Source organism: Oncorhynchus keta, chromosome 25 (genome assembly GCF_023373465.1).
Source record: "Oncorhynchus keta strain PuntledgeMale-10-30-2019 chromosome 25, Oket_V2, whole genome shotgun sequence".
NCBI lineage: Eukaryota > Metazoa > Chordata > Actinopteri > Salmoniformes > Salmonidae > Oncorhynchus > Oncorhynchus keta.
Window position 1 is genome coordinate 11984091 of NC_068445.1, and position 26157 is coordinate 12010247.

Consider the following 26157-nt stretch of genomic DNA (forward strand, 5'->3'; position numbering starts at 1 on the left):
TCTGTACATTATAGGAACACCTATGCAAGGATTAAGGTTTTGCTTTATCTTGATATTAAGAATCAGTGGTAGACACTTTGTAAGTGCATGAAGAGGTCAACTGTACAAAAGTCATGTGCCTGTTTGTTAAAACTATACTTTCAGTTCCTGTTGATACTGTGTTCCAGTTTTACTTCTGCTGGCACATGATAGCAATAGGAGGAAGGATTGGGACACTAACTGCAAATAACAATAAGCTGAACTCCGCCTAGCAGGAACATCATTGTATTAGCAACTATTAATTATGAGCTTATATGGTATTAAGGTTAAGGGACATCACCCTGGGCGGGGTGAACCCCAGTAGGGGATAAAAAGGGAAAACACCATCTTTTGAACTGAGTGTGTTACTTGAAAATTACTGTAAGTATATACTTGCAATCCTTATTAAACAAACTAACCTCTGATCAAAGAAGGTTCCTGTGGTCTCTTGTATGAACTTAGGGCAGAAATCCCTGACAATAACTAGTTTGTTTAATTGCAAGCCGGATTGCAACCCGGAGTGTTGTCAGTTAGTTAATTAAACCATAAATCAATATGTTTTTCAATGGCAATTTAAAATGTCCTATGCATACAGAGACCTTTCCTGAATTCATTCCCCTTTCACACCAACACACAAGACAAATCCCTTGATTCATAAACTTCAACCCCCATGTTAAACGCACAACTCCTTTTGAAAAGTCAAATGACATGAGCCGTCAATACTCCAGTAAACATCATCATGAGTTTCAAGTATTTGCTTGTGTGTCCTTTGCTGCCATCCTGAAGCAGAGGAAACAACTATACCCATTATTTTTGTCAGCTTGAGCGAACAGGTGGCAGTTACGTTTTATGCATCAGCCTCTAATGTGTTTTACTGCAGTGAGTCAGCAACACTGGGCTTATACTGTTTACACAGAAGGTGGACAGAGACACGTGCTTAGAACCTAATTTATACTCTTCATAAAGCCTGTTGAGATGATTAATAGGCCATGCAGACAATAGATTTTCTGCAATGAACTGAGGAATGTGACGTAGCCTGTTGCACATCTTCAACCCTTCAATACATCTAAGAGACATGCATCCATTTAAATTGTTCCAAATGCAAACTCGCAAAAGATGGTTACGTGCTCAAACCAGTGTGTATGGTCTGGATGAGGGGAGACAGCCGGCTTCTGTTCAGGTAGCAGATAAAGGGAGGGGAGTGTTGGCCATCTTGATGCAGCAGCAACAGGCTTTGTGGATCTGGGTCTGTGGTGTGGCTTTCAGAGTGTGGGTTAGTTGGAGCGCGGGGGAATAAATAATGCAGCTCTTTGTCTTGTCTTGTGTGTGTGTGTGTGTGTGTGTGTGTGTGTGTGTGTGTGTGTGTGTGTGTGTGTGTGTGTGTGTGTGTGTGTGTGTGTGTGTGTGTGTGTGTGTGTGTGTGTGTGTGTGTGCGATCGTCCTGAACAGACAGTCCATACTATTTTGTTAATTTAATATACAGTGCAGGAATGCAGTATACTCGCTGTAAATGTGTACAAATCTATACTGTACACTATGTACATCTAAGAAGAAAGTATGTGTAAGTATGTTCTACATGTGGAATAAACTACCTGAAATAGATGATGCCAAATCATTTACTTTGGTTGCATTTATTATCATCTGTAGTGAAATGGCATCTCCTTGACTAATGTACTGATACCGTATGTATACAGTCAACATAAAGGAACTCAGCAGCAGTAGAATACATCAATAGGAGGGGTGCTGAAATGTCTGCCACCCTGCTGGTCTTGATGAACTCTCTGTGCCAAACGCTTGACACTGCTTGCGTTAGTAGAGATCTTTTTTTATGGCCCTATTTGCATGACAAAGTGTGCTTCTGATTCATGGGTGCTGAGGAAGGTGGAGGGAGAGGGGGGAGAAGGCTGGCTGGAGGCAGAGGTGGACTGTTGGACAGAAAGGCTGTGATTTTGCCCCTCCTGGCTGGCAGCAACAGACAGACGCTCCTCACCATGTATGACAGTGGCTTCTCCACAGAGGCCAGTTAGCCAGCACATGCTGGATGGAGACTGGAGCTGGACACTGGATGAATGGACTGAGCATATGTCAGAGGACACACAGTACATGGGAGTAGTGGTCATCAGGACTTAAGGAGAGTTACAGCAGCCTTGGAGTAACACTGAGCAGTAAGACCTGGAGCGGGAGCAGCCTGAGTCTACAGTAAGCCCAGTTACTCATCACATGTTGCAGTCTGGGTCTGAGGTACCGTTCATATGTGTTAGATAAGGAGTAGCATACAGCTATTTTATTTGACATAGTTCTCTTAGAAATATACCAAAAATATAGTATAGTATCTATCATCTTTCAAATATTGTTTAACCACACGGTATGTGTTTGCGCTTTGCTAGACATTTTATTGTTGAACAGAGCTGAATTTCTTTGATATGAAAAGAGACGACAGTATGAAGTAAACCTAAATGTTCCCTGAAAGGCTGAGGCCAGTTAAGCATTGTGTTTTCTTCCAGCTGTGGAACGTAGAGATGACTGGAACCCTGCTGACTCTGGTTCTGCTCTGTTGCATAGTGGTAATGTCTATTCCTTTCTTATGTAAACTAGGAAATCAACTGGAGAGAGAAACAAGTTCACCATTTTCAGTGTTCTTTTTGAGAAATTCATGCTTTTGTTGGTAGACCTGATACGTTTCAAAGGCTTAACACAGCTATTCATTTGACTGATTATTCTGTTTGTTTCTATTTTGAGATTATTGGATAAGTACACATCAAGGATATTACATGTCTATGCCATAGCCAACAGAATAAAGCAAAGTAAATGTTTCCTCCATGGTAGGTGCTGTGTGAATGTGAGCCAACTCAGCCAGGGCTAGACAGAGGAGAGAGGGGCTCAGATGGTGAGTTCTGGGACTGCCAATCACAATCTGATGCACAATGCTTGAAACTCTTTTGTATGCCAAGGCTATTCCATGTTGTTTCCATAGAGATTTGCTCAAAGAGATGACAGAAGTGTTCCTGTAAAGTATAATATCCACATGTGGACTGATCCATGCCTATTTGTGGTTGTGTGTTCCTGGTATCATATTGACAGAGGGCAGCAGTATGCGCCTGGTCCATCAAACATCAGACTGGGTGTTCCAGCTGGTCAATGTGTCCCTGGCACTCTCCCAGGCAGGGAGCTTCTGCAGGGGCCAGTTCAGCTCCCTCACCACCCTGGGCCAGCCTGAAGACGAGGAGGGAACCCTGGAGCTCATCAGGCAGGCAGGCCTGCAAGGACCCATGTGGGTCAGAGACCCCAACAGGCCAATCAGCAGGTCTCTGGCCCTTGCCAAACAGTGTAAGTTTAGCAACTTAAACACCTACAGATGTAGGATCATAATTTGATCACTCTTTTGTTGCTGATAATTGTCCTTCACAGCAGGAAACGCAAACTTGTAGTGTATTTGATTTTTAAAAAGGCTACTAAAGTTTGTCATGTCCACTTTGAAATTTCAGACTTGATTTGCCCTAATGGAAAAATGTATCAAACCCTACAAAAATGTCCATTAATTATAATCCACATAATAATTCACATTTCCAATTGCTGCAGGATTGTTTTCCTGTTGTAGAAAACTGGCTCAAATTAAGATCTTACATCTTTATGTCCTGATGCCATATTGCATGATGATCTGTACTTGGGTGTTGTAGGTTAGGCTTATGGTTAGGGTTAGCGTTGAAAGTGATCCCCTCCTGTCTCTACCTGTTCAGATGTGTTGTTCCAAGCCCTGAACTTCCCCAGGGACTCCCAGGAGGGCTACGGCCGTGTCAACATGACATTCCCGGCCCTGCCAGCTGTGAGCGTGTGTGTCCGCGTGCAGTGGGACCCCAAGTGGTACCAGGTGTCCACCATGTACTCCTACGCCGCGGCCGTCTTCACCAACGAGTTCCAGCTGCGCGGGCAGTTGGACGGGGCAGGACGCATCCTGCTGGCGCTCATTGTTCATGGGCAGCACCGCCCCTACAAGGCATCCTTCCCCAACGATGGCGCCTGGCACCACCTCTGTGTCACCTGGCGCAAGACTGACGGCCACTGGGCCATCTATGTGGATGGGGAGAGGGGGGACATGGGCTCCGGGTCTGACACCCCCAGGGACATACATGGAGATGGCATACTTATCCTGGGGCAGGATCAGGACTCGTTTGGAGGGAACTTCACCGAGCCCTTTGTAGGGAATATCACAGATCTGAATGTCTGGGACACAGCCTTGGAGCAGAGGCAGTTCCATGCCCTGAATGGCTGCTCATCTTTGACCCAGGACGCTATCTTTACCTGGAGTATAGATAATATGACCCGTCACCCAGTGGTCAGAGAGGTGCCAGCCATGCTGTTCTGCCCAGGTGAGACTCCACCTACAGTCACACAGCATTGAGATACCCCTACATAAAATCTAGCTATAATCTGATCAGCTCTTTTCTATTGGTTGATCTTTTGATTCCAGGTTGGTATATTTTCAGTTTTGGTTGAATTGTCAACTTAGTTGAATCTTTGCCATAACTTACCGTCAGCCATATTGTTTCACCTGCCCCTTTGTGGTCTCTTGCTCCTATCGAGGTACTTCCCATTTATGAAGGATGTGCTCACACATAAAATTCAGCTCGCGTTATTTGGGTTGCCTCCTGCAGGTTTTGATCAGAATGTTGGTCTTTTGATTCTTTCACATAGCCTTTCAATGATCTTATGGTACGTCCTCTATAGGACTTTCTATGGCAAACCTACAGCCCTTCTTCCAGACCAATCTGTTTCTATTACTCATCCAATACTGAGGCAGTGGTGGTTGTTCCCAGTCTCCCATCAGTTGGTTGTTTGAATCCTTCTGGGTGATTTACCTCGAAAGAGGCCAGTTAACCCAGTGGCTGTCTGCCTTAACACATCCAGGATGTCTGTCTGAGAGACATACATGGGGGAGAGGAAACTGTTTTAGCGTGGTTCACTGGCTAACGGCCATGTGGAGGGCAGAGGGAGGGGAATTCGCGCAAGTATGAGGTCTGCTTTACGAAGAGAATGGAGCTCTACTCAATAGTGAAAACCAATCAAAGGTTTAACCGTCATGAAAAATAATGGATTTCATTGATGTGTGTAACAAGGGAATTGACTCACAACGGAGGGGCTTTTTGCCAGCATACATTCTCAGTAAAAACACGGTCAAATCAATTGGAAGGAATTGTCTACGTTTTCAAAGGTTGTTGAATATGTTGAATATGAAAGTATAATAGTATTGCACTTGTAAATTGCTATCGATTTCAACAAAGTTATGTTAGGCTACAGCATGCTGAATTAAACCAAAAACTTAGAGGACTACCGATTAAGCAGAGGTGTCACAAATCACAAAATGTGTGTGTGTGTGGGTGTGTGTGTGTGCGTGCGTGTGTGTGTGTGCGCGTGTGTGTGTGTGTGTGTGCGTGCGTGCGTGCGTGCGTGCGTGCGTGCGTGCGTGCGTGTGTGCGTGTGTGTGTGTGTGTGTGTGTGCGTGTGTGTGTGTGTGTGTGTGTGTGTGTGTGTGTGTGTGTGTGTGTGCACGTGTGTGTGTGTGTGCGGGTGTGTGTGTGTGTGCGGGTGTGTGTGAGTGCGGGTGTGTGTGTGTGAGCAGCGGTTCACAGGCAGAGGGAGATGCAGGGCTGCAGGACTCTGGAGGGCTGGTCTAGCCAACAGCTCCCCCTGTATGACTCTGCAGACTGCTCCACCACACTGCCCTTCATCTGCAGGACCAGCAGGGGTGAGTCAACCACTACCTAGACTGCCACGACCTACGACCAGACCATTACTTACATACTGTAACGAACATGGCTCTTTACTGTACACCCATAAGTTGTCTATTTATGAACAGACTAGTGAAATTCATTTTGCATCACATGAGGGAAACTGACTGAACATTAATATTTGTGACTTTGTACAATGCTAGTAACTACCGTCACCAAACATCAGAGAGGAACCAGGGACTGTCTTTGACACGACTGTTTCTTACAGAGAGCTATGTTAAGATGAAGGAGTTGAGTGAGTCTCAGCGCTCCCATCCTAGTCCCTTCATGCACCACCTCATGCAGATCTCCAATGGAACGCAGGTAAATACTCATTACTATAAATCATTGGTTGCCTGTCTGGATTAGGACATTTACGGTTTATCTCTAACCTACTCGACTTGACACAGTAATAAACGTTGTTCTGTCAGTGAGTTCAATATTCTTGAACCCTGTTTGGGATTTCCTCTCCATCCTCTGCTGTGTATTTGTGGATGCGTGCGTCCCCGCGTGCATCTATCTGTGTCTGTGTATTAGGGCGTGGAGGGTGTGCTGGGGGGGCAGCCAGGGATCCAGATGAGCTGGGGTCAGGCGTCCAGTCTGCTCAACATGTCCAGGCAGGCCCTGGAGGACACCAGGGAGGGGCTGCAGCCAGGGGACATGCTGTCCCTGGTCCAGCTGCTAGCGCGGGCTGCAGACGTGCCCACAGACACGGCCGCGGAAGGCAACGACAGCCTTGCCACCATCAGCGCCGGGGAACTCAGCCACACCTTTATCACTGTGGCTGATAGCCTCATCAGCCAGGACAACGCCCCCAAGTGGCAGGCCATCAAACAGGTACCAATCAACTATTCAAATGTATTTATAAAGCCCTTCTTACATCAGGTACCAGAGAGGCAGACTAAAACATTGTCTGGGATACGGTGGCGGTAGTGCCGCCAAGGTGTTGGGAATATAAACATGACTACTGGAGTGTTTGTTATTTGCTATTTTATTAGGATCTCCATTCGCTGTTGCAAAAGCAGCAGCTACTCTTCCTGAGGTTCACACAAAACATAAAACATGACATCATACGGAGTATGGCAGTATTATTTGAGCATAACTCCACTAGAGGGCAGTAAGATCAAGTGGATACTGTGAATGAGAAACTATCAAATGAATGCTTAAGCTTGGCTAGATAAGTGTACTTGTACAGAGCACAGGGTTGAATCTTGATCAAACTTCATCGCAGATACACTCAATTTAATCTGCTCTGGATTGCATCAACATCTGTCATGACAATAAACAGGTCTAATTTGTATATTGTAAGCAGCACTTTTTAACAGACTATTATGATCTCTGGTCATGTTTAAATGTGTGTGAACATTTTGAAGATAATATCCATTATTGTCTTTGTTGAATGTTCTTTAAAGGAGCACAAGTGTGTTGTGCTATTATGGTTAACATATCACATCCAAAACAATTACTCAGACATGTCTAACATTGTACTTCATATAAACCGCAATTATTGCAAGTCTATGTATCCTAGTGCTAGGCATTTGAGAAGCATTCATATTGTTGCCGAGATTTTGCCTCCCCCATTTCACCCACCTCCCCTCCCCCAGGCCTTTCTACCCTCCAAGGTCACAGCAGTACAGCACAGCCAGGCTGAATGTATTAGAGCAGCTAGAGGACTGAAATCCACATAGCAATGCTTCACCCACAGTCTCTGCTCTATCCAATAACCACAGCCAGGAGTCTCCTGACCACCTGACCAAACTCTGGGTCCTAGTTATGGGCTTTATATTCTGGTTAGGTCACGTGGTCCGGTGAAACTCCTGGCCCTACCAATGACTAGTGTATCGCCATGATTAAACCCCATTCCCTTATCCCCACCCTGTGCCCCAGGTGGTGAGTGGACCGATGGCTGTGGTCAAGAGCATTGACCGCATGGTGACCAGTCTGAGCACTCAGCTGATGACGGAAACGGACCATCTACTTATCCACAGGTCCAACATCAGTGAGTCACTTAGTAGAGTACAGTGCATTTTCTAGTATGTTAGTGTGTTCTGTGAGCTGCTGAAAGGCTGAAAGAGCGGACCGACCATAGAATTAAGCAATAAGGCCCGAGGAGGTGTGGTATGTAGCCAGTATTCCACGGCTAAGTGCTGTTGTTACGGATACAGGCCGTAGCCATGGTATATTGGCCATACACCACACCTTTAATGACAACATTCCTATCCACAGTGGCTCTTCATCAGGTCTCAGATGGTTGACAGCAAATAGGAACATTTAGTGTCCAGGCCTTTCTGTCCTTTCCATGTTTACTCATTAGCACTTTTTTTGTAGGATGTGCTGTTGTTACTACAACCATTCCTCTTACAAAAGTATTCTGTTCATTCCACTGAGAATATGTCTTTATGTGATTCAGAACTGGAGGTTCAGCAGCAGAGTCTGGGAGAGGGATCGAGCGGGCCTAAGTTCTGTGGTCCAGACGTAGAGAGCGTCACCAACATAGACTGTATCTCAGTCCCCACGCAGAACATGCAGAATCTCCATGACAACGGTGAGAGACAACCCTGAGAGTGTCCGTATCTCATCTGCACTCCTTCAGCCATGGCCTAGTGCTTTACAGTCTCAACCATGCATTCCGCATTCCAACAGTAAACACCTAGTGACGAAGGATTCTATTTGAAATACCACACATTTATCAAGCAGTGTTTTATCAGCACATCCCACTGGGCACACCATGTCATTTCAATGGGGATAACTGGGTCATTTTTGGTTGAGATGTTGATCAATGAGATTACAACCTACATTCACCCACTCAAAACTAAAACGTAAAGTTAGTTCAATTTCCAGTGTGTTGTCACCATGCTTTCAACCATCTAAAAGCACAACCAAATTGCAATGGAAAAACAGCGTCAGGTTATTGGGTTTCTTGTCACCCACTGCACTTTCAACCATGTAAAATCACAGCAAAGTTCAAATGGGAATACAATGTCCGATATTTTGTTTACTCATCTAACAGATTCATGTGTTATCACTGTGCTTTATCGAATAGCACAACTAAATGACCGAGATTGCATTTGAGATGACGCTAAAAGTACATGGTGCAAGTGATCAATGCCTTTCGAGATTCTGCACAGATTATTGCAGCAATTGTGAAGATCTCCACAGACCTGCGACAACCTGTCCATGTTATCTTGAACACCCACACTTTATATGATGACATAAGAAGACATTTATAGTTACAATAACTTCAACATGTGGCCATGGAGGTGTTACTCATTTTAATGTTGAATGTTATTTTAGTTTGTAATATAGGCTATTTACTGTATTACAAAAGTAATGTTGAATTGTGTTTGGTTCGACAACCTAACCTAATATCAACATTTAACCTCTTAAAGTTCGGATCCTTTTTGTCAATGTAAAAACTGGTTGTCAGGAAGTTAATAGGCAATTTATTTTATATCAAAAGTGATTTTGAATTGTGTTTGGTTGTCAACGCAACCAAATATCAACATTTTGAAGGATATGTATATTCTGCTTGGATAGTTCCATCTGTGTCACTGGCTTGAATTCCAGTTCATCTACAAATTAATAATGGGTATGTTGAATATTTGACTCCATCTCAACCAAAAATCGTTAAAGAACTAAATCATATCAAACATTAAATGCACTTTGAATAAGGTTTGATGGAGGCAACCAAGCAATTATTCATTTGTTTACAAAGTGGAATTAAAGTCAGACCAAGTCAGTGGCACAGATGGAGCTATCCAAGCAGAAGATCAAGTATCAGTCAAAAGTTTGGACACACCTACTCATTCAAGAGTTTTTCTTTATTTGTACTATTTTCTACATTGTAGAATAATATTGAATACATCAAATCTATGAAACAACACATATGGAATCATGTATTAACCTAGAAAGTGTTAAACAAATCAAAATGTATGTTATATTTGAGATCCTTCAAAGTATCCACCCTTTGCCTTGATCACAGCTTTGCACACTCTTGGCATTCTCTCAACCAGCTTCATGAGGTAGTCACCTGGAATGCATTTCAATTAAAAGGTGTGCCTGGTTAAAAGTTAATTTGTGGAATTTATTTCCTTCTTAATGCATTTGAGTCAATCACTTGTGTTGTGACAAGGTTGGGGTGGTATACAGAAGACAGCCCTATTTGGTCCATATTATGGCAAGAACAGCTCAAATAAGCACAGAGAAACGACAGTCCATCATTACTTTAAGACATGAAGGTCAGTTAATCCGGAAAGTGCAGTTGAAAAAACCATAAAGCGCTTGTATGAAACTGACTCTCATGAGGACCGATACAGGAAAGGAAGACCCAGAGTTACCTCTGCTGCAGACGTTCATTAGAGTTACCAGCCTCAGAAATTGCAGCCCAAATAAATGCTTCACAGAGTTCAAGTAACAGACACATCTCAACATCAACTGTTCAGAGGAGACTACATGAGTCAGGCCTTCACGGTCGAATTGCTGTAAAGAAAACACTACTAAAGGACACCAATAATAAGAAGAGACTTTCTTGGGCCAAGAAACACGAGCAATGGACATGTTTGAAATCAAACAGAACCTGAAACTCTAGGCCTAGTGTATAAGTTGAATTCTGTGTTGAATTGAAACAATAGCTGTTTATGAATTTGGCACAGCAGGTATCCTAGTGGTTATGGTTAGAGCATTGGGCCAGTAACCGAAAGGCTGCTAGATCAAATCCCTGAGCTGATAAGGTAAAAATCTGTTGTTCTGCCCCAGAATAAGGCAGTTAACCCACTGTTCCTAGGCCATCATTGTAAATAACAATTTGTTCTTAACTGACTTGCCTAGTTAAATAAATAACATAGAAAATTATATATAGGCCTAAATAGCATTGTTAATGATATATGAGTGATTAAGTATGTTTACATTTCAGTTGCTCTGTTAAACCTCCCCTTTCGAATGATTTCCATAGCAACAATGAATCTATTTAGTTTTTAAGTGGATATCTCTCAACATTCATTCTCACGATAGCACATTGGTAATAGTCAGTGACAAAATATGAAAGCTAAGCAGGACTTGGCCCGGTTTAAACCCTGGATCGGTAGATAGATCTATTTTCCAGTAGGAGGTGCTGCCCAGACAATTATTTTATTTTTTGATAGCAAATTTAATGTTGAAGATCTGACATTGATTGAAAGGTACAAATTCAGCATATTTTATACAAGGTTTGTCTATGCTGAAATTTGGTTACCATGATGACATAATCCTGTGGTTGAAATTTCACCCTCAAAACAACAGTTTCCGATGATTACTTTTTTTAAATGTAATGTATTTTCTACGAAGATTCCACGTCACAATAAGTTGACAAATGACGTTGAAACAACATCGATTCACCCAGTTCATGCCCAGTGGGATATGTACTAATACAGACAGTATGTATTCATCCATTTGCACTCCCGAGGCCTTGATTTTAGTCAACTACTCATTACAATCTATATTAACGGGCTATTGTGAGACATAACGTTGATCTGTGTTTCCACTTACTGCTGCATTGCTAAGCTGTCTAGTGTTCTTAGAAGAGAGAGACACATAGTTTGGTTAGTGGAGATATGGATGTTGATGTTGATGTTGTATGAGCAGGCTTCCAGAAGGTGACTGTGGTCAACACGTGGTACAGTTCCCTGCGGCCTCTTTTCAACGCGGAGGAGAACATCACCATGATTCCCATCGTCACCGATGGCATCCAGAGGTATGGAAGATGAGAACTTCTTTCAGACCAAGGTCACATTCAGTAGGCACGAAGTCAGGAGAAATCATTTGAAACAGGGCGAGTAGTTTTGTTCATGAATGACTGTAGATTTTAATCAGTCCCTTAAGAACATGCATTTTCATTTTCCATGAAGAATTTTTTTCCATTAGTGCCTACCGAGCATGATCCAGTGTTGATATCCAGTCTTATGTGTGACTGCCACCATATGGCCTGTGCTGTGCTTTGTGTGTCAGGTACCTGGGCACCATCCTGGGCTCCTCTGTCATCTCTACTACAGTCCTGGGGGACGGACAGCCTGTCAGCATGGCTGTGCGCTTCCAGCTCCAACACAGATCTCAAGTAAAGACCTCAGTGTCTCACACTCACATGGACTATATTCCTCTATGCACTATATACCTCTGCCTCTTCCACAGAGAATATGATACTGAATATCCCCCTTGTTCTCCTTCATAAGCCTGTCCTTTACCGTGTGAAGTGTGAAATTGTCCTTTTCCATCGATTGCTTTAGAATTCTGCAGGGACCGTGTATGACCCAGTCTGTGCATTCTGGGACTTTGATCTGATGTGAGTATAATGACAGCAAATTCTCATTATGTCCAGCAGGTTGATGTTTATTGGGATGAGTCTTGTCCTGGAGGCAGAACTGAGCGATTTCCTCTAGAGGGCCAGCTGCAAAGTGAAAATTGGCTTTATTGTATAAATGTGCTTTTTGGATTTAATTTAAGATTAGGGTTAGCAGTGTGGTTAAGGTTAGGGTTAAAATCAGATTGTATGACTTTGTGGCTGTGGCTGCTAGTGACCACTCTGCAGAGCTGCCTCCAGAACAACATTCATGACAAAAAACAGTAACCCGCTTATATCTATAGAAATCAGATTTATTAGTGTAATGGTTACCATACATTGTTATGAAACTGTTGTGCCCCTCTAGGCCAGAGGCAGGTGGGTGGTGGTCTACTAAAGGCTGTGAAGTCATCTCTAAACACTACGACTCCACTGTCTGCTTCTGCAACCACACCACCAACTTTGCCCTGCTGCTGCAAGTCTATGAAGTCGAGGTAAAGGTCCATTCTACCCTCCACAATTCCTCACATTCCACATTGTGAAATAGTACAATAGAGAACAGTCAACAGACACTTATAGTCTGTATAGTTCAGTAGTCATGCCTGGGAACCCGAGAATTATCATGTGACAACTCCCGACACGGGCTGTTCTGAGTGAGTCAAAACATGAGAAGAAACTTTACAATGCAAAATATAATTTACTCTTCAAAATAATGTTATTAATGAAAATATTTAATTCATATTTTGATAAATGATTTGGAAACCGTTCTACATGCCAATAAGTTGAATACAGGTCTTGGAAGGAGTTGTCACACGATAATTCCCGGGTTCGAGGGCATTATCGCTGTTATAAAATGGTTATTAATTAAATGTTTTAAATAGAGGCCTCTCGAGTGGCACCGTGGTCTAAGGCAGTGCTAGAGGCATCACTACAGACCCGGGTTCGATCCCGGGCTGTGTCGCAGCTGGCCGCGACTGGGAGACCCATGAGGCGGCCGCAATTGGATATCATGAAATTGGGGAGAAAAGGGGGTAAAAAATAAATTAAATAAAAAACATTATTTTAAAGAGTAAATTCGTTTTTGCATTGTGAAGTTGCTCCACAAGTGGGCTGGTCGTTAGGTATTTTCTTATGTTTTGACCCAGTCGTTAATTCTAATCATTCTATTCATTCAATGTTGCTATGCTAAACAAATTATTGGCATGTAGCTAGCTAGCAGAGATTCAATGATGATGAGAGGGAAGAACTTCAATAAAGAATGATTTAATAAATATCCAATAGGCCACTAGCTGAGCTAACCAAGATAGTTGGGGATGTTAATAGTGACATTTCCGTTGATGGCACATGAGTGGAAGAACTGTCCATGGTCCTGGCGCTGGTTGGTGACAGCCAGTGCATTCCTCTTCTTTCCTGGCACGGGAGAGATTGCATTTGTAAAATAATACATTGTTGAACAGGTCGTGGAGGCAGCCATGTAGGTTTATACAAACCCCGACTGTTTCAAACCAAATAGTAGCATGGAAAAATAGTTTATGAATGTCCTGCCTGTGTTGTGGACAGTGCAGATATGACATTAACAGGTTATGGTATTTTTCAGGAGTTGTTGTCCCACAACTCCCGCATATCAGCCAATCAGCATCCAGGATCCAAACAACCTGTTTTATAGTTAAGCAATAAGGCCCGAGGGGGTGTGGTATATGGCCAATTTACCACGGCTAAGGGCTGTTGTTACGCACGACGCAGCACTTCTTCTACCATTGCTGTTTACCAGCGTAATCAGAGCAGTAAAAAAAAAATGTTTCGTCATACATGTGATATACCACGGCTGTCAGCCAATCAGTATTCAGGGCTCGAACCATCCAGTTTCTAATCTCTGATAAATACCTACCCATGTGTGTCTGTGTGTCAGAGGAGTCCAGAGAGTGAGAGAGCCCTCCAGGTCATGACGTTCATCGGCTGCGGAGTGTCCCTGTGTGGCTTACTCTTCACCTTCATCCTCTTCTTTGCTGTGGGGTGAGTGGTGCCCTGCTCCAGCGAAGAATCTACTAGCTTGTGGAGGCTACAATACATCTGTCTGTTTGAATGATTCACTCTGTCCCGTACATCACTTCTCTTTACTATGCTGAGCAGACAAACTGCTGCTGTGTTTCATATGACTGTATAATGACTGACTCACGGTCGGTTTGTCTGTATGTTGGTCTGACCTTGATCATCTCTCTGTGTACCTCTCCACTGTCTGGCCTGGTGTGGTGTGGGGGCAGAGTTCCTAAGTCTGACCGCACCACTGTCCACAAGAACCTGATCGTGGCTCTGGGGATAGCTGAGCTGCTGCTGATGTGCAGTGACTGGGCCTCTGCTAACGAGGTGGGACTCTTTACATGGCTGTGTCTGTCTTTAAACATCTCACTCTCTATATATGGTCATGGGTACTATGGACTAGAAGAGGGCACAGGGTCAGTTGTGTCAGTGATCCAGGAGTCTGTAGGCTTTTAGCTGCTTCTGTCGTTGAATGTATGATAGGACTCCATTCTCTTTTCTGGATTATAGTACTATATGTGCATTACTTTCTATTGTTTTTGAGCCCGTGCCACCATGGAAGAGTAAGTGGTGGACAGATATCTATGGCGATGGGAACCCTGTCAATGCCATGTCCCTCCTGTCCACTAGGGGGCATGTCTGCTGGTGACGGCCCTGCTGCACCTCTTCTTCATGGCCTCCTTCTCCTGGATGCTGGTGGAGGGGCTGCTGCTGTGGAGTAAGGTGGTGTCTGTCAACATCAGCGAAGACCGCCGGATGAAGATGTACTACGGCATTGGCTGGGGTAAAACACCATGCAGAATCACACCTCACTCCGCTAAGATATTCATCATTAAATGATACTATACAATGTTCCCATACGTTCCACACAGGACTCATCCACTCACATAAGACCTTGGCCTATATGCTATAGTACATAGAAGTATTGTTTGGTAAGAACACGGTGCTGTCTGGAACACCACTCATCTAAACCAAAGGTTGTGTTCCTACTGACCCCATTGAAGAGTGTGTGCATTCAAAAAGCTTAACACACTCATGATGATGTTTTCTAAGATGCCCAGATATACCAGCCAGCTGTCTGAGGTGTTCACCTGTTCAGACTAAATAGAAGGGCTGGGGAATGGACAGTTGGTGTCTTCTGTAGTCCCTGGCCCTGTACCACAGCAATGTAAACTCTCTTCACTAAAGACATGCATGTGTTGTATGAATATAAGAGACCTGTTGAATTAAAAGCAAGAAATATTGTGTTATTTTTGCAGGTCTGCCTGTTGTGATTGTTGGTGTAACCTTGACGATATCCCTGGACAAGTACAAAGCAGACAGTCACTGTTGGCTCAATGTCGAGACTGATATGATTTGGGCTTTTGTGGGACCTGTTCTTTTAATCTTGGCTGTATGTAGCTTCACTTCACTTATTTACTGTGTGCGTGCCTGTGTGTGTGTGTGTGTGTGTGTGTGTGTGTGTGTGTGTGTGTGTGTGTGTGTGTGTGTGTGTGTGTGTGTGTGTGTGTGTGTGTGTGTGTGTGTGTGTGTGTGTGTGTGTGTGTGTGTGTGTGTGTGTGTGTGTGTGTGTGTGTGTGTGTGTGTGTGTGTGTGTGTGTGTGTGTGTGTGTGTGTGTGTGTGTGTGTGTGTGTGTGTGTGTGTGTGTGTGTGTGCTTGCATGTGATGTCTACTAATGTGTCATACATGTGTCATACGGCAACAATATGGCATGTCCATCGGTTGTTCTGAGACTTTGGGTACTCCTAGGTAAATGCAGTGGTGCTGTGCCGTGTTGTCATGGTGACGGTGTCCAGCGCTCGTCGTCGCGTAAAGAAACACACTCCCAGTTCAGCATCTAAACTCCACACCTTTGACCTGACCTGGTGAGTCCCCACGCTATAGCCCATATCTCTCTCTCTCTCTCTCTCTCTCTCTCTCTCTCTCTCTCTCTCTCTCTCTCTCTCTCTCTCTCTCTCTCTCTCTCTCTCTCTCTCTCTCTCTCTCTCTCTCTCAATATATATATATATACAGTTGAAGTCGGAATTTGACATACACCTTGGCCAAATACATTTCAACTCAGTTTTTCACTATTCCTGATATTTAATCCTCGTAAGAATTCCATATCGTAGGTCAGTTAGGATCACCACTTCATTTTAAGAATGTGAAATGTCACAATAATAGTAGAGAGAATGATTTATTTCAGCTTTTATTTATTTCATCACATTCCCAGTGGGTCAGAAGTTTACATACACTCAATTAGTATTTGGTAGCATTGCCTTTAAATTGTTTATCTTGAATCAAACGTTTCGGGTAGCCTTCCACAAGCTTCTCACAATAAGTTGGGTGAATTTTGGCCCATTCCTCCTGACAGAGCTGGTGTAACTGAGTCAGGTTTGTAAGGCTTCCTCCCTCGAACACGCTTTTTCAGTTCTGCCCACAAATGTTCTGTAGGTTTGAGGTCAGGGCTTTGTGATGGCCCTTTCAATAGCTTGACTTTGTTGTCCTTAAGCCATTTTGCCACAAGTTTGGAAGTATGCTTGGGGTCATTGTCCATTTGGAAGATTCATTTGCCACCAAGCTTTAACTTCCTTACTGATGTCTTGATATGTTGCTTCAATATATCCACATAATTTTCCATCCTCATGATGCCATCTAGTTTGGGAAGTGCAACAGTCCCTCCTGCAGCAAAGCACCCCAACAACATGATGCTGCCACCCCCGTGCTTCACGGTTGGGATGGTGTTCTTCGGCTTGCAAGCCTCCCCCTTTTTCATCCAAACATAATGATGGTCATTATGGCCAAACATTTCTATTTTTGTTTCATCAGACCAGAGGACATTTCTCCAAAAGTACGATCTTTGTCCCCATGTGCAGTTGCAAACCGTAGTCTGACTTTTTTATGGCGGTTTTGGAGCAGTGGCTTCTTCCTTGAGGAGCGGCCTTTCAGGTTAGGTCGATATAGGACAAGTTTTACTATAGATACTTTTGTACCTGTTACCTCCAGCATCTTCACAAGGTCCTTTGCTGTTGTTCTGGGATTGATTTGCACTTTTCGCACCAAAGTATGTTCATCTCTAGGAGACAGAATGTGTCTCCATCCTGAGTGGAATGACGGCTGCTTGGTCCTATGGTGTTTATACTTGCGTTCTATTGTTTGTACAGATGAACATGGCACCTTCAGGCATTTGAAAATTGCTCCCAAGGATGAACCAGACTTGTGGAGGTCTACAGTTTTTTTCTGAGGTCTTGGCTGATTTCTTTTGATATTCCCATGATGTCAAGCAAAGAGACACTGAGTTTGAAGGTAGGCCTTGAAATACATCCACAGGTACACCTCCAATTGACTCAAATTATGTCAATTAGCCTATCAGATGCTTCTAAAGCCATGACATCATCTTCTGGAATTTTCCAAGCTGTTTAAAGGCACAGTCAACTTAGTGTATGTAAACTTCTGACCCACTGGAATTGTGATACAGTGAATGATAAGTGAAATAATCTGTCTGTAAACAATTTTTGGAAAAGTTATTTGTGTCATGCACAAAGTAGATGTCCTAACCGACTTGCAAAAGTTTAGTTTGTTAAAAAGAACTTTGTGGAGTGGTTAAAAAGCGAGTTTTAATGACTCCAACCTAAGTGTATGTAAACTTCCGACTTCAACTATATATATGTATATACTGTACACTACACTACATGGCCAAAAGTATGTGGATACTTAATCATGGGCATTAATATGGAGTTGGCTTTGCTGCTGTAACAGCCTCCACTTTTCTGGGAAGGCTTTCCATTAGACATTGCTGTGGACACTTGCTTCCATTCAGCCACAAGAGCATTCGTGAGGTCAGGCACTGATGTTGGGCAATTAGGCCTGGCTCGCAGTTGGCGTTCCAATTCATCCCAAAGGTGTTCGATGGGGTTGAGGTCAGGGCTCTGTGCATGCCAGTCAAGTTCATCCACACCGATCTCGACAAACCATTTCTGTATGGACCTCACTTTGTGCACGGGGGCATTGTCATGCTGAAACAGGAAAGGGCCTCCCCCAAACTGTTACCACAAAGTTGGAAGCACAGAATTGTCTAGAATATCACTGTATGCTGTAGAGTTAAGATTTCCTTTCACTAGGACTAAAGGTCCTAGCTGGAAACATAAAAACAGCCCCAGACCATTATTCCTCCTCCAACAAACTTTACAGTTGGCACTATGCATTGGGGCAGGTATCGTTATCCTGGCATCCACCAAACACAGTTTTGTCTGTCGGACTGCCAGATGGTGAAGAGTGATTCATCACTCCAGAGAACACTGCTTCAGAGTCCAATGGTGGCAAGCTTTACACCACTCCAGCCGACGCTTGGCATTACGCATGGTGATCTTAGGCTGCTCAGCCATTACGCATGGCGGCTGCTCAGCCATGGAAACCATTTCATGAAGCTCCCGATGAACAGTTCTTGTGCTGACGTTGCTTCCAGAGGCAGTTTGGAACTCAGTAGTGAGTGTTGCAACCGAGGAGAGATGATTTTTACACCCTACACACTTTAGCACTCGGCGGTCCTGTTCTGTGAGCTTGTGGTGCCTACCACTTTGCGGCTGAGCTGTTGTTGCTCCTAGACATTTCCACTTCACAATAACAGCACTTACAGTTGTCTAGCAGGGCAGATATTTGACTAACTGACTTGTTGGAAAGGTAGCATTCTACTGCCAATGTTTGTCTATGGAGATTGCATGGCTGTGTGCTATATTCTATGCACCTTTCAGCAATGGGTGTGGCGGAAATAGCCTAATCCACTCATTTGAAGGAGTGTCCACATACTTGTAGTGTATCTCTTCCCCTCTCTCTCTCTGTTCTCTCTCTCTCATCCACTCTCCCATACTCTATCTTATCATCTCTTTCATCCACTCACTTGTACTCTCTTTCCCTGACTCTCCTGCTCTCTCACTCACAAACACACGTGTCATGAAAACGTAGGACACATAAATTGTATTTAGAGCCTGACTCGACCCCAACATCCAACCCTTGGTTGCTTTTCACGGTATGCTTTATATGTGTGAGATACAATGAGACAACTCCAGTGAGGGATGAGTCAGAATAAGTTTCCTTTGAAGCGCAATGCAGTAGGAGGTTTTCAAATCCACAAGTGACAGATCCACACAGACAAACTGAGCAGAGAGACGGTGACTGTGTGAGAATGAGGTAGTTTGAGTTTGAAGTAGTGGGAGTTGTATGGGTCTTATCAGCCTACCACCTGGTCCGAGAGAGAGAGAGAGAGAGAGAGAGAGAGAGAGAGAGAGAGAGAGAGAGAGAGAGAGAGAGAGAGAGAGAGAGAGAGAGAGAGAGAGAGAGAGAGAGCTTTTCACTGAGCTCATTGTCTGCTTAATGTGGACTCTAAACAGGGACCCGGGCCTAGGGTTCAGTCCTGGCTACCTGCGGAGACAAGATAAATACATGTGTTTTGTACACCCTGCTGATCTATGAACGCCAAGAGCGTATTTCATAATAGATTTATGAAATTCTATTTTCTGTTTCATTCATCGCCTGTTCATTTGCTTGTAAAGAGAGTGAAGGAGTAAGCAAGTCATCTCTGCCCCCTCCGCAGTCGATCTGTTCCCTGTAAGAATGTGATGATGTCACAACATTAGAAGGAAGACTCAATTGAAAAAGAAAAGAAGAGGAACTGCTCACTTTGACCTTGTGGACATAGTTCAGTGTGAACTCAATCTCCCGGACCCTGTGCAGCAGGACGACGGCACCAGCATTTTGAACAAACAACCTCACAAGGCAACATTAACGTTATTTCACGTATAAGCATATAACAGATTAAAGGGATGATTGTAAAGAACGAAGAGCACGGCTGCAGTGCCCTGTGAACTTTTCTGGCTATGTGAGGATGAATACATGATGGTAATGTTTGTGCTCCAATGCCATCGAAGGTCCTCTGTGTATTATGCTTTTTGTTGCATTTCTTTTGATATTAAAGGACAGGTTCACTTTTTTTTAACCAAATCTGTATTTTGGATATAAATGGTATGTTATAGACGGGTTGGTTGTTTAATAACTATTAGTTTGTTGACAACATGTAAACTATATTTTGTCTCTGACAAAACATACAAATATTTGCACAATGAGCACTTCTCTCAAATACATTGTTACAGTTGTTGGTTAGCGAGCTAGTGAATTTGAGCCATATTAGCATAGACATGACATCAGTCAAAACACCTCAAAACATTACATGGTGTCAAGAACAAGATAAATCTACCTGAAATGAACCACCTACGATTCTCCACATGGAAGATTCTAGTCATTGTTGCTAGCTATCTGACCATGCAAAATCCCAACAACACACAGCCTTTTGCCCCATTGAAGTGCACACATCGTTTTCGTGACGTTTTCCAGACACCAGCAATAGACTTTCTCATGCTCCTTCTGCAGTTGCAGGGGCACAGAGAAAACATGATCAAAGGCTCGAAAATCAGCCAAATACATTTTTTTTAAATAAAATACCCAAAACATTTATCTGGACACTTTAACATGCCCTTTACTTCCAAAATACATGTTTTACCTGTCCTTTAAGCAGGACAAAATGGCTCTTACACTCCTTGAGAGGAATTTATAGAAGGGAAAAAAAAACATTTAAAGTCCTAACTTCCAAATCAGAACATATACAGTGAGTGGACAAAACATTAGGAACACCCTCCTCAAATTGAGATGCTATCCCTTTTGCCCTCGGAACAGCCTCAATTCGTGTCGAAAGAGTTCTAAAGGGATGCTGGCCCATGTTGACTCCAATGCTTCCCACAGCTGTGCCAAGTTGGCAGGATGTCCTTTGGGTGGTGGACCATTCTTGATACACACGGGAAACTGTTGAGTGTGAAAACCCCAGCAGAATTGCAGTTCTTGACACACTCAAACCGGTGCGATTGGCACCTACTACCAGACCCCGTTCAAAGGCACTTAAATCTTTTGACTTGCCGTTTCACCCTCTGAATGGCACACAGACACAATCCATGACTCAACTGTCGCGAGGCTTCAAAATCCTTCTTTAACCAGTCTCCTCCCCTTCATCTACACTGATTGAAGTGGACTGAACAAGTGACATCAATAAGGGATCATAGTTTTCACCTGGATTCACCTGGTCAGTCTATGTCATGGAAAGAGCAGTTGTTCCTAATGTTTTATACACTCAGTGTACATAATACTAATGTGACATTTTGAAAAACTTATACTGAATTTAAATTGAATCCAGTCAAATCAAGTATAGCTGTGGTTTTCCAAACCATTTAATTGTGTGCAGTTATGCAGGATTTTCATTTAATATAAGCGTGCAGGTTTGCGTACGTCAGTGTGTGTGTGTGTGTGTGTTCATATGGGTTGGTGCGTGAGTGTGGGTGTTTTCACTATACTGACAGTATGACTTCTGTAGGGCTGTGACACGACCAGTCCTCATTCTACTGCCGGTGCTGGGCCTGACCTGGCTGTGTGGAGTCCTGGTGCACCTCTCCATGGTGGTGGCGTATGTCTTCATTGCTCTCAATGCCTTTCAGGTGAGCAAAGCACCCATAGAAAGATCATTGTATGTAATTGTTTCAAGAGAAACTGAGAGTGAGAGAGACACAGAGAGGAGGGAGGTGGGCTTGCTGTAGATAAGCAGAGTTGGGCTGCAGCAGGTCCAGTGGAGTGGTGGGTGTGGTGTGGCGTGCGTGTGTGAGTGAGTGAGTGCGCGTATGCGTTTGTGTGGGGGAGAGGGTGGCTCAGAGTGGGCCTTTGAAGGACAGGTCATGGCAGGGCTCCGGGGTACTCCAGGCTGACCCATCACCAGATTTACCTCCACCTCCCTTCCCATCATACCCCTGATAAGCCCTGTAAATCAGCTGGAGGTACTCTGGACTTCCCCTCTATTCCTCTCTCTCTCTGCCTCTCTCTCTTTCACTATCTCTCTCTCTGTATATATCTCTCTCTCTGTGTTCCTGGCTTTCTCTCTTTCTCTTTCTCTCAGGAACTTCAAGCACGGTTGTTAATTAATGTGAATGAGCTGGCCGCTGGCCCCGGAGTACCCCTCAAAGAGATGCTAGTTAATTTAGATTTACTGAGGTTTCATCCAGAAGAGAGGGGAGAGGAGATAAACCGCAGTCTTCCTCAGAGCGGAAAATATACTTATAGAAACAACCCACTGTTCTCACCAAGCAGGAAGAAGTTGGTCATCATCGTACAATCAGGAACAGCCTACACAGCCTCATCAACAAGTTGTCTAACTCACTAAAGCCAGGATAAAGCACATATTGTAGGTAGTCTACAGCCATGGGTAATATATTATTGTCTGTCCTTCCCTTTCTGCAGGGCCTGTACATATTCTTGGTGTATGCGGTTTACAATAGTGAGGTAGGTTTTCAAAGAACTCTTTCAGCGAGGCTTCTTTCTCTCCGAAAGTAGTTGTCCATCTGTGGCATGCCAACCACTTGACGCTGCCAAATACGTCAGTGGGTGTGCAAGCTATTGATGGTATTGTCTGCTTTTCTTAAAGGTGAGGAATGCCATTAAGAGGATCAAAGAGAAGAGGAAAGCCTTGTCTTTCACGGTGAGCCAAAAAGCATACAGCGACATCCTTACTAACATTTTCATGTTCCAACTGGAGAAAAACACTATGCTAATTCAGTATGCACATGCTTTGAATCCACAATCAGACAGCTTCATCTAAACAGTTCCACGCATTTTTATTGGTTGTAGAACTGTTCCCAGCCAATCAGCTTCCTGCCATCCCAGAGGGGTCCGGCCCAGTCGTGGACACACAGTCTGCCCCGTCCCTCCAGCCCAGAGACCAGCGAGACCTCAGGCCCCGGCAGCACCACCTCTACCTCACTGGTCATCAAGAACGGTAGGAGAGGGAGAATAGGGTGGGTGGGCCTGGGGCTGGAGTGAGGCATGGGCTGTAGTGGGTTGGGTCAGGTTAGATGGGTTTGGGTAGTGGTGGGTTGGATTGGGTAGTGGTGGGTTGGGTTGGGATTGGGTAGTGGTGGATTGGGTTAGGATTGGGTAGTGGTGGGTTGGGTTGGGTTAATGATTGGGTAGTGGCAGGTTGGGGTGGGTTAGGATTGGGTAGTACTGGGCTGGGTTGGGTTAGAATTGGGTAGTAGTGGGTTGGGTTAGGATTGGGTAGTGGTGGGTCGTGGTGGGTTAGGATTGGGTAGTGGTGGGTTGGGTTAGGATTGGGTAGTGGTGGGTTGTGGTTGGTTAGGATTGGGTAGTGGTGGGTTGTGGTGGATTAGGATTGGGTAGTGGTGGGTTGTGGTGCAAGGCGGTTAATTGAGTCATGCAGTCTGGATATTACACTCAGGTGTTCTACACCACCTGACATGAATTCCATTAATACCAGGAGAATAACTGGTGGGATTTTGCCCTTTTGTCTTTCAGAGAGTTATGGAAAAGAAAGTTGTTTTGTGAGCTTCTCCTTGAAACCAGCATCAGGAAACCAGGTATGTTTGGTATTATGCATCTAAAGAGCCCATATCCACCTATTAGGCCTATGATCACTCCTAAATGGTTCATTGTGTATTTGAGAATGCTGCTCCATCTCCCAGACATCAACATGTCTGTTTTACTTTCCCAGGTGGTTCAACTGACTGCTTTCAAGCCTTCAGGTAATTTCACAATTTCCTTGACAGTGAATTCTTAAAAATCTAACATGCTGACCACTCCGCTCGCATCGCGTGCTTTGCAAAATAAATGTACACATACAGTACATGTTATTCAGTCATTTCACCCACACTGCTCGCATGCGTCAACGAGCGTCTGCGTAGCCAGGCGTTAAAAAATAACTTGTTTCTATTTGTGACGCTTGATCCGCTGCAAGTCCCGCCTCTCCCATCTCATCACTGGTTTTTAGGAGCATATACCCACGTGGGTGATTGAAAGATGAACTGAGGTCTACACTCCAGTCCAGTTGGTAGTGGTAATGCACCTTAAAGTTGGTTGCCAACCACTATATAAAGTCCAAAGAAGAAGAATCCTGAAGGAGGAGAGATTACTAGAAACAAAATCAGGTTACACTTTTATCTGTGGATTAATTGTCTGAGTAGAGGACCTTGTGCATTTCAGGTAAAATAACAACCCAATGTTTATATCCCAGGACAAATTAACGAGCAACAGCAAGCTAGCTAAATTGCCATAAATGTTTAATGCATTTCAACCTGTCCCCAAATTAATATAGTTGGTTCAGAGTTAGTTTTGAAATTTCAACTTGTGTGTCCTGATCGTCAGCATGTAAACTGTTGGGGGGGGAGGAGGGGGTTCTAAGCTGACATATGGAATTGTTTTAAGATGGTCATACTATGGATCATTTAGGTATTTGATTTAGAATTTTAGGACCCCTTTAGGTATTAAAAAAATATATATAAAAAATGATTTGATAAAATATTGAATTTGGCCTTTAATACTATAGCCCAGAGAAACGCATTGAATAACACATACATAATAGAACAAATCTGTATCATAACAAACAAACTTTTCATGTGTTTGTCCTATATCTCGGAAATATAAGAAAGGTCAGGAAATATTTGTAGTTTGTTTTTTACTCATATTTAACCCTTTTTATTTGGGGTCGTCACAAAACAATTGTCATACTTCCATTCATTCATTTAAACCAGTACCGGTAACCAGGTGAGAAACACCGCTCTGGCTCTGCCATTGAGACGCAACCAATGCAACAAAAAAAGAAGTAGATTGGGATGTTACTCACCGGTGCGTCAATTGACTCTTGGGTTATTTAGCTTGGTTTATTAAAGATAATGTGGCTGACACACATAGAGTAAGGAACCAGGCTACATTGCTGACAATTCCGTGGTAATTGAATTCCCTTCAGTTAGTATCTTTTCTTCAGATTGAAAGTATGTTTTGACTGGACTGTTACCCTACATGTAATAACATCAGGTGTGAGTTATGTAAACATATGGGCAGCTCTCTTTGGCTCGTTGAAGTGGGCCAGGTCCCTTCACCATGTGTCTGATCATCAGAAAGGTTGAATGCTTTTTTTTCTCTGTTCCTTTTGTTTGTCAGAACATTGGGAAACCTCCTTTTCCTCATTAGTTAGACAATCAGACTACAGCCGATCATCCACTCAAACACCTGCTCCCACAGAGGGACTGTTTCACACGCACGCACACGCACACAGACAGACAGACACATTCAATCCACCCAAGAGGTTCTGTGTTGGGACAATACTGAAGGTTTTGTGAGGTATAATCTGTAAGGATTCAACCATTTATAGATGTTCTGTGTAGTTTCCTTTTTGCAAAGAAAGGAACATGCATTAAATTAGACATAAATAATACGATGATAGAATAATACATGTTTTGTTACTCTTCTGTTACTACAGGCTGCTGATGGAATTGCACACCAAGGCACATGTATCATATAAACTGGTGGAAAGAAAGAAGAATTGCACAGTGAATATCACAAACAGATACACACAATAGATGCATCTACTCTCATACACATATAGTAGTAGATAGTGTAAATAGACACACATTCGCACACACGCACACACGCACACACACACACACACACACACACACACACACACACACACACACACACACACACACACACACACACACACACACACACACACACACACCCTACATACAGAATTAAAGACTCAAATATGTACTCGCAAGCACGCAGGAAGCGTATTTTAGGAGGATAGCTCCTCCTCCACAGTGCCCCAGGGTCAGGAATCATCTGCTGTTTATGAAATGGCTGTTTTACAGAGGGAACACAACGTTTGTCGTGTGCATGTAGATTTCAGCTTAATTTACTGTTGGAGAATGGCTGATCACACCTTCAGGCTTTTTTACAATAATATTTGTGTGTGTGTGTGTGTGTGTGTGTGTGTGTGTGTGTGTGTGTGTGTGTGTGTGTGTGTGTGTGTGTGTGTGTGTGTGTGTGTGTGTGTGTGTGTGTGTGTGTGTGTGTGTGTGTACTTTTTGCTTTTACAGACATAACTAGACAGTAGTTATCACTGTAAACTGGATATAAACCTTTGAATCTAGGATTAAAGGGTT

At 43.6% G+C, this 26157-nt stretch overlaps 1 protein-coding gene across 2 annotated transcripts; it reads left to right on the forward strand.

The window, feature by feature from the left end:
• The first annotated feature begins 1925 nt into the window (after positions 1–1925).
• Positions 1926–25736, forward strand: LOC118358183 (adhesion G-protein coupled receptor D2-like). Of its 2 annotated transcripts, none has more exons than XM_035735717.2 (26): positions 1926–2259; positions 2523–2582; positions 2845–2905; positions 3100–3345; positions 3756–4385; positions 5636–5761; positions 6013–6107; positions 6321–6620; positions 7671–7782; positions 8194–8328; positions 11403–11511; positions 11766–11871; positions 12041–12096; positions 12461–12587; positions 14003–14106; positions 14355–14457; positions 14761–14914; positions 15390–15523; positions 15881–15996; positions 21525–21645; positions 22439–22480; positions 22623–22676; positions 22826–22973; positions 23510–23571; positions 23706–23736; positions 25470–25736. In XM_035735717.2, exons 1-26 carry the CDS (start codon positions 2239–2241, stop codon positions 25475–25477), a joined length of 3261 nt encoding a protein of 1086 aa, XP_035591610.2. In that variant the 5' UTR covers positions 1926–2238; the 3' UTR covers positions 25478–25736. The 2 variants fall into 2 exon arrangements, with proteins under 2 accessions (XP_035591610.2, XP_035591611.2); XM_035735718.2 differs by having other exon boundaries at positions 1926–2217.
• The last annotated feature ends 421 nt before the right edge of the window (positions 25737–26157 follow it).